This window comes from Microtus ochrogaster, unplaced genomic scaffold (genome assembly GCF_000317375.1).
Source record: "Microtus ochrogaster isolate Prairie Vole_2 unplaced genomic scaffold, MicOch1.0 UNK4, whole genome shotgun sequence".
NCBI classification, from domain to species: domain Eukaryota; kingdom Metazoa; phylum Chordata; class Mammalia; order Rodentia; family Cricetidae; genus Microtus; species Microtus ochrogaster.
The window spans coordinates 11,144,164-11,152,853 of NW_004949102.1; the positions used below are offsets into that span (position 1 = coordinate 11,144,164).

At 43.5% G+C, this 8,690-nt stretch overlaps 1 protein-coding gene across 1 annotated transcript in view; it reads left to right on the forward strand.

The window, feature by feature from the left end:
• The window catches only part of LOC102001783 (aldose reductase-related protein 2-like), a 14,152-nt gene extending 9,131 nt beyond the window's left edge, over positions 1 to 5,021 (forward strand). The window contains exons 5-10 of the mRNA XM_005365807.1: positions 475 to 597; positions 854 to 960; positions 1,404 to 1,485; positions 1,933 to 2,016; positions 3,079 to 3,161; positions 4,678 to 5,021. Of these exons, the coding sequence (XP_005365864.1) occupies positions 475 to 597; positions 854 to 960; positions 1,404 to 1,485; positions 1,933 to 2,016; positions 3,079 to 3,161; positions 4,678 to 4,720 (522 nt within the window). The 3' untranslated portion in view covers positions 4,721 to 5,021. The remainder of the gene's footprint in view (positions 1 to 474; positions 598 to 853; positions 961 to 1,403; positions 1,486 to 1,932; positions 2,017 to 3,078; positions 3,162 to 4,677) is intronic.
• The last annotated feature ends 3,669 nt before the right edge of the window (positions 5,022 to 8,690 follow it).

The following is an 8,690-nucleotide window of genomic DNA, read 5'->3' on the forward strand; positions in this document are numbered from 1 at the left end:
CTTGCCAGAGCACTGGTCATGCTCGAGCTGGTCAGGGTCCTTCCAATCACAAATGTTAAAAATGGGCCGTAATGAAGCTCAGTGGTAGAGTGTCTATTTCGTATACGAGAGGCCCTAGGTTTAATAATCCTCAATAGTGGAAAACAACTAATTTTAAAAGACATCTCACAGAAGTGATGCCATTCCAAAGACTAGAGCCTCCTTGGTGGATGACCCAGGTTTGGATGAATAGGGAGCAGAAAGAGTGCAAAGCCTTCACATATTTTTCATTTCACATTATCTGAGCTTGGGTAATGGGGCTTGAAACAGCCAGAGGGCACCACGGTCTGGACTGAGAATTGCTTTTAGTGCTCTAGTTAAACTTGTAATGGTGGATTCATTGCAAATTTACCAGCATCCTGCATCATTGTAAAGCTGAGCCAGCATCCCTGTATCCTTCCGCAGCCATCTAAACTGCGTTCCTTCCTGTAATAGGTCATGGAGGAACTGGTGGACCAGGGGCTGGTTAAAGCCCTGGGCATCTCCAACTTCAACCACTTACAGATTGAGAGGCTCCTGAACAAGCCTGGACTGAAACACAAGCCAGTGAACAACCAGGTAAGTTCCCTTTGGTGAAAGAATCTTGCTTGGTGACTGCTTCCACATTTGTAGGCCAATGGACCAAGTCGTCTTTCAGGGATCAGTGTCCAGGATACTTAGGGAGGCGGGAGGCAGATCTCTGGGTCTGATCTGTAGCACATCCATCAGTAGGTTGTATTTGGCCTTTGTGTTGGTCTTTCCTTGTGCCCAGAGTTCCATCTGAGCCACTCAGGAAGGCCTACTTCCCTAGTGATGGAGATGTTTTCTCTTGCAGGTCGAGTGCCACCCATACCTCACTCAGGAAAAACTAATTCAGTTCTGTCACTCCAAGGGTATCAGTGTCACAGCCTACAGCCCCCTGGGCTCTCCAGAGAGACCTTGGTATGGTTTCTGAGTGGTGCTTTACTTTATCACTTAAAATTCATGTTTCATAATTGGCTAATATTGCTATGAATTTCTAAGTCTTCTGAAAAAAATGTTTCTATAGCAATGCATTTGGCCATAGGACTGGCACATAGTTTGTGTGGCAAGGGCTGGGAGAGGAAGAGAGGGAGAGAGAAGAGAAAGAGAGAGAAAGAGAGAGAGAGAGAGAGAGAGAGAGAGAGAGAGAGAGAGAACATATTTGACTCCGGCAATGCTCCATTTCTGCCAACCAGTGCCAGGGCAGATTTCTCAAATTGGTAAAGCTCCAGGGGAAAGATAAAAAATTTCAGGTCCTCTGGTTGCCTTGCAAACAGAAAAGGCTGTGATGCTCGTCTTTGACACCATCCTGGTAGTGATATCCACAATGATGATGTTCACTCCAGCTACCTTTCTGCATTTAGGGCCAAGCCAGAGGACCCTTCACTACTAGAGGATCCCAAGATTAAGGAGATTGCTGCAAAGCACAAGAAAACCCCAGCCCAGGTAAAATACTGTTGGGTTGTTTTCTCCTATTCTCCAGCAGTCCTTCGTACTGTCCTTGTTTTATTGTGTTGCCTGCTTTTAATCCCTTGAAGAAGAAGAAATGAGAAATGTGAGTCTGTTGCGATGCCCAGGAAATACATCTGGTACTGGCGAAGCCAGGGCTGCATCTGCCCATCAGCTTCTTGCCAAGTTCCCGGGTCATACCACGAGAGCATGTCTTTGGGGTTGGGTGCCAACTGTGCAGGGTCAGTCTTCACATTCTTAACTAGGGAAATCGTGGCATTGTTTCCAAGGGTACAAGAGTAAGGCTGCCAGGAGTTCCTAATGCTGAAATCCTTAGTTGATTTCTAACTGTCATAGCTAAAGCTGTCCTAGCCACAGACACATTTCCTTACACTAGGAGAGGCTCTTATAAGTGGGCACCTGTTATCCCCTCAATGTGCACAGGTTCTGATCCGCTTTCACATCCAGAGGAATGTGGCCGTCATCCCCAAGTCTGTGACACTCACCCACATGCAGGAGAACATTCAGGTAAGATCTAAAATGATCATCTGCTATTCCTCGGTCAAGTAGAAGAGAGGGGACCCTGTTTGGCCAGTGTGTCCTTCCTTCTACTGTCCTCTTTGTGAACTCTTGTCCCAGGGAGTTTGCCTCAATAGTTGTGATGGCTGCTCTTGGTTGTCAGCTTGACTACATCAGAGTGAACAACAATCCAGAGATGGAGGACACACCTATGCGAGATTATTTTTGCTTGCTTTGAAGTGGGTGGATCTACTTCCAGTCTGGACCTTTGAGGCAGGAAGACACATACCTTTGATTTGGATCTGGAGATGGGAAGACACTAGTTTTGGGCACTCCTTCTTCTGGAAGCCTATATAAGGACATAGAAGAAGGAAACTTTTTCTCTTTGCCTTCTCCTTGCTAGCACATCCATTCCTTCACTGGCACTGGATCCCACTTCTTTGGGATTCCAACACACACTGAAACCCAGCTGAGACACCCAGTCTTGTGGACTGAGCAACTACTGGATTCTTGGACTTTTTGTTCACAACCAAATGAACAAAATGTTCATCTAATTAAATGTTTTCCTTATTAAGAGTAGCCATGGTCATGGTGTTCCTTCACAGCAACAGAACACTGGCTACAACAGAATTGAGATGAATCACCATTGGGCAAAGATAACCAATCAGGGGGCAGGAAGTAGCAACTGTACCTTTTAGCACTTCAAATGGCCCTGCTTACCACGGAGCACTTAGATCATGGGCCATAGACTCCCCTACCCATGAGCAGACTGTTCTGGCCTACACAACCCCCCTGCTTGCAGGAGAAGAGGAATGGACTAAATTGAAGAACTGTCTCCTGGAAGATTAACTGTGCAGTTGTCCTTAAGGGATCACAGTCTCTGTTCACTAAGCATAGCTGCAAACCTATGTGTGTGTCCTTCCTTTTGAAGTACTAAACCCTTTAAACAACACAGTCTTGATTTAGAGACTAGTTTGTATTCAGTGTGGACCTAATAGGAAAAACACTAGAACCTTGGATCTCACAGCATTTTTCTTGCTAACGATGTTTTTGGAACTCTGGTTTCTCCAGGTCTTTGACTTCAAGTTGAGTAATGAAGAGATGGCTGCCATTCTCAGCTTCAACAGAAACTGGAGGGTCTGTTCCTTGCCAATGTGAGTAGTTCTGGATTTAGGAGGATGATCAGGAGTTTTCTTGAAGTTTTACAGGGTTAGCTCAAGAGATAATAAGGCACGTGGGATAACTTTTGTCTTCAAATACTATTTTGGGGCAGTTGTGAAAAATTAAAACTTGAGGAAAGATATTGTTAATTGTTACCTGTTTCTCAAACTTTGCAAATAGAATAAGGCATGCCATTCCACTGTAGGAGACAGGGATAGTTGATGTGACATCACATACATATGTCAGAGAGTAGCAAGTGATACAGAGAAAAATAAAGTAGGGCAGACAGCATAAAGAATGATTGAGAACCAGTATTTTCTTGATATGTAATGACCCAGTGGTAGTTTCATGGCACATAGAATAGGATTCTTGATGCTGAGAGCTGCAGGTGCAGACACACCAGGTGTGTACGGGGTGAGGGGTAGAACACTTGAGTAAGGAGGCCAATGAAGCCAGAACCGAGTAGGCAAAGGCTGTTGGAGAAAGAAATAAGGCTAGAGACAGCCTTGGGCTAAGGGCACGCAGGTGGTATAGAGCATGGGAGGAACTTTGAGTTTAACTCTGCAGGAACTGAGAAACCAGGAAAGGGTTTTGTGTAGAAGTTTGCATATCTCATAGGTTGGAATGATGAAACCGATTTTTGCACTCAGAAATTACAGAGAGCCTGGTAGAATAATCTAGGGAAGAGATTGCAGTCATTGGACCTACCTCATAATGTGATAGAAGAAATTAGGAAGATTGGATTCTGGACAAATGGGAAATCAGAGCAAATCAAATTTGCTAACAAAACAACAACAAACAATCAAGTGTGGGTTTTGTTGGCTTGACCTTATTTTTGTTTGAGCAACTCAAGAGCAGAATTGTCATTTAAGAGTAGCCTGGGTTTGAGAAATGCTTATGATACCTATTGGGCATCGAATAGGGAGAGCCAGATGGAGTAGGATTTATGAGTGCCAGGTGGAGGCTGACAATAAGCCCCGCCTTGTTGGCTTCTAGTCCAAGCCCTGACACTCACTCATTGTCTGTGAAGCATCAGGTAGATTTGGTAACCTCACCAAATTGATTTCTGTTATTTACAAAGTAGTGATGACAGTACAAGTAACAGAAAACATTCATTGAATATTTAGGCTCCTAAACTCTATGCTTATATGAGTATTTTATTTAATACAACAACCAATCTGTCCATTTCACCATGACTCCCTATTTTACAATGATGTGGGAATGAACCAAAACAGGATTTGTGAGGCCCTTGGCTGTGTGCCAGGTATCTAATGAGCCTTCCTTGCACCATTATTCTAAGGACTTGGCCACTGATTATTCTCGTGTCCTCTTTTCTCAAATACTCATTTGAGGGCAGGTCATAGTATGGCTCCTCTTCTGTGTTCCCATGGTCTTGTGGGGGAGGAGCCTAAGAGAGCAGAAAGGCTGTTGAGCACATCACATAAAATGCCTATGAGATTGTCTTGTGGCTCTTGTGGAACGTTGTTTTCTGTGTGCCTGTTGCTGCAGGACAGTAAATGCGGAGGACTACCCTTTCCATGTGAACTACTGAGGCGGCACCGCCCGATGAGAGTGGCTCATGGAGTCTTTCTATGCTGATGTGCAAATAATTCCTCCTGAGATGGATTTAAGCCAAGGCTGTTTGATATCATATCATCAAGCAGTCAAATCAAGGCAATGCTGTATTCAGATCCTCGTTATTCAACCAGGAGCAGATTGTTTCAGAGAAACGTGACTCAAAGAAGCAAACAGGGCTCTCCTGCATATGATTGGATGAGCTTGTCAAAGCAGGAGCTATGGTAACGCTGAAGGCACTAAGAAGAAAAAAATAAAAGCAATAATAGTAACCAGCATGTCCAACACAGTGTGACGTGTTCTTTGCAAGAGCACACTCATTGAGTCTATTCCCATTTTACTTGGCCAATAATAGAGGCATGGGGAGGCCAGCCACTTGCTCATAGTCCCCCAGGTCATAAGTGGCTAAGCCAAATATAACAGGCCGGTGCTCTCAGGGGGAGCTCAAGCTGATATGTTGTTCTCTTCCTCCCAAGTCCTCTCCTGTTTCTCTCCTTTGTCCTTTCCCTATGACTTTCTCAACTACTATTGCCTTCCCACCTTGCCCTTCATGCGCCAGCATGCCAAAGAGTCAGTGCTGGTGATCACCAAGCCTATGAAACCCACACAGATGCCACTGTTCATTGAGAGACTTTGTAGCAACCCTGGGAACACAGTGGAAAGCAGAAGTAAGTCTGAACATGAAAATACCATTAACTTAGTTAGGGTTTCTATTGCTGTGAAGAGACATCATGGCCACAGCAACTCTTAAAAAGGAAAACATTTAATTGGGGCTGGCTTACAGTTTCAGGGGGTTAGTCCATTATCGTAATGGTAGAAGCATGGCAGTGTTCAGGCAGACGTGGTGTTGGATATGGAGTCAAGATTTCTACATCCAGATCAGCAGGCAGGAGAAAGAGAGCCAATACGCCTGGTTGAGCTTCTGAGACCTCAAAGTCTGCTCCTCCTCCAACACTTCCTCCAACAAAGCCACACCTACTCCTACAAGGCCACAGCTCCTAATGGTGCCACTCCCATTGGGGCTATGGGCACCATTTCTATTCAAACCACTACACCACCAATAAAAATGGTGCCCAGAAGAAATACTATAGGGGAAAAAAAAGGCATGGGAAGTGTTCCAATCATTCAGAAATGTATAGTGGGCATCCAGTAATCCATATTACAAATTTTACCATGTTCATATTTTGCAACATTTACTCCAAATACTTTTAAAAAGAAACTGATTCAAGGACTCAGTGGTAGCCAGTGCCATCAAGAACCACTCAGTATATATATATATATATGTATGTATTTATGTATATACACATACATATATACATACATATATATGTATATATATCATATGTATCTATCATACATATCAGTGACACTCTCAAAGAATAAGTAAACAATAAAAAGAAATATAAACATGGAGGGAAGTGAGGTGAATATTGATCATAATGTATCATATATATCTTTCATACATATCAGTGACACTCTCAAAGAATAAGTAAACAATAAAAAGAAATATAAACATAAATAGCTGTGCACCTGTGATATATCCCTGATATTTCCATTAAAAGAAACTAAAATGTTGGGAGGCTGGGGCAGGAGAATTTCTGTGAGTTTGGGGCAAGCTTGAGTTCCACAGTGCGTTCTGAGCCAACTGGGGCCATATAGTGAGAACCTATATCAAAAGGGAGGAAAAGAAGAAGAAGGAGGAAGAGGAGCAAAGAAACTAGAACTACATGAAAAAAAAATAGCTGCTCCAGAGTTGAAGCAGGGAAAGATAACCTTCAATAGCTTTACCCAGGAAATGGGGGAGCATTGAACAGATGATGGGACCCACTAAAGGGTGCAAAACTAACTCAAACAGAGCGGGCAGATTAATAGCACAAGTGGATAATAATTCTTGAATTACATGGGATTCATAAAACCCACTAAAAGGGAAATTATGAGAATAGAAAACCCTTCCCTGAATGTTTTGTCACTGATCTGTGCAGAAGAGACAGCAGTTAGGAAAGCCCCATTTGGAGAGCCATATTGCAATCAATCCACTCAACAGCAGTGGTGTTTAAGCTAGTAAGCAAATGGTGAGCAAGTGAAGGTTTGCCCGTCACTTATTAGTTGTTTATGCTTCTTCCTTAAGTACTAAGGGAAAACAGTAGAGAAATCTGATAGAGATCACATACTAGTATTCTGTTGATACGTATTTAATTATCAGAAACTGGATAGCTTGAAACAACATGCACTAATGGTGTCTAAATCAGACATGAGGCCGATTTAGCTGTGTTTTCTCCTAGCCAGGGTGGATTCTTACCTGGAGTGTTTTGAGTAAGGGATTCCACCTTGTCATCTCACTCAAGTTATTGGCAGAGTTTGATTGCTTATATATGTAGGCCCTGGACCCCAGCTGCATGTGAACCATCACCCGAGGGCATGCACCATCCCTGGCGGTAACTGTTCTCTGCTCTGGTATGTACTGAGACAAACTGAAACTCTTTGGAGTTGAAGTCCAACCACACTTTAAATCTTGTTTTTCCTTCTGCAATTGGCCAGACCAAATGCTCTTGGTTTTACAGAAGTGATTTGTTTAGATCAGGTCTTCCTGGATAACCATCCCTTTCCCATGCAACCACGGAAGGGAGGTCACAGGGCCATTCTCCAGTTCTGCTCCTAACACTACTTTAGTCAGTCGGACAATCAACTGAACATTGCTGATGACAGGACAGATTGAAATCACATGTGATGCCGCAGGAAAAAGAACTGGCTTTAGGTTTGCATTCTCTCTACTAAAGCTGAAAACTTAAACACAAGGACTCGTCAGATGGTGAGAGACACCCCACTCGCTCACCACCTGTGGTCTTCAAAACAGTCAGGACCAGGAAAGACAGACGAGGTCTGTGGAACCATCACAGATTCAAGGAGCACTAAAAAAAAAAAATGGATGTGTGAAGGTGGCGTGTGATTCTAGCTGGGTCTCTTGACTATGAAGGACATCATTGCAGCAACTGGCAAAACCTCAATGGGTCTGAAAGAAAGGACAGTAAGGACAAGATCAGTACCCTCGTTGTAATACTTGTGGTGTAATGATAGTTGTCACTCCGGTGTAAGAATTATGTACTAAAGCAACAAAGGTCAGCAAATCACTCACTAAAAAGTCCTATGGCTATTGTCTTTCAAGGATTATTTCTGAAATTATCTTTCAGGGGGGCAAAATGAATCATTGATAATCAAGGCAAACAGAAAAGGCAAAGTACATTTCAGCTGCATTGAGATGACTTAGGAAAGAACTTCACTTAAAAAAAAATTAATAATCCATGTTGGGAACTGAGGCTGTCGCTTGGAGGTGGAGCTCTTGCCTTTACACGTGAGGCTCTGCATTTCAACCCACAGCACAGCAGAACACAGAACAACAACAAAATCCATCTGCTCTGTGTTGAATATTCTTAAAAAATCTCTGAGCCGGATGGTGGTGGCTCACACCTCTAATCCCAGCATTGGGGAGTCAGAGGCAGGTGGATCTCTGTGAGTTTGAGGCCAGCCTGGTCTATAGAGCGAGTTCCAGACAGTTTCCAAAGCTGCACAGAGAAACCCTGTCTTGAAACAAACAAACAAACTTCACTGAGACCTTTCTCCTGCGGAAAATGTGAACAGAATGTACTGTCCTTTCCATCAGAAGGTTAACTCCACTGTGTCTTTGCCCAGTTAGAGAAACAAAATCTACTGTATCCTGTGTAGCTCCCAGGACTTGCCCTGACTGGTGTCACAAGGAAATGAAGAGATGACAGACACATGGATATATGGACACAGAAGAGCTGGGACTGGCTTTCTGGGCTCTCTGATGGAGAAACCGCAGCACCCAGGAGCTTAGCATGTTCGTTATATACAGTTGAACAGCAAGGCAGGGCTATTGCACACAGTTTTAAAAGGAGGTGGATTATTACACATAGATAAACCAGGAGGCG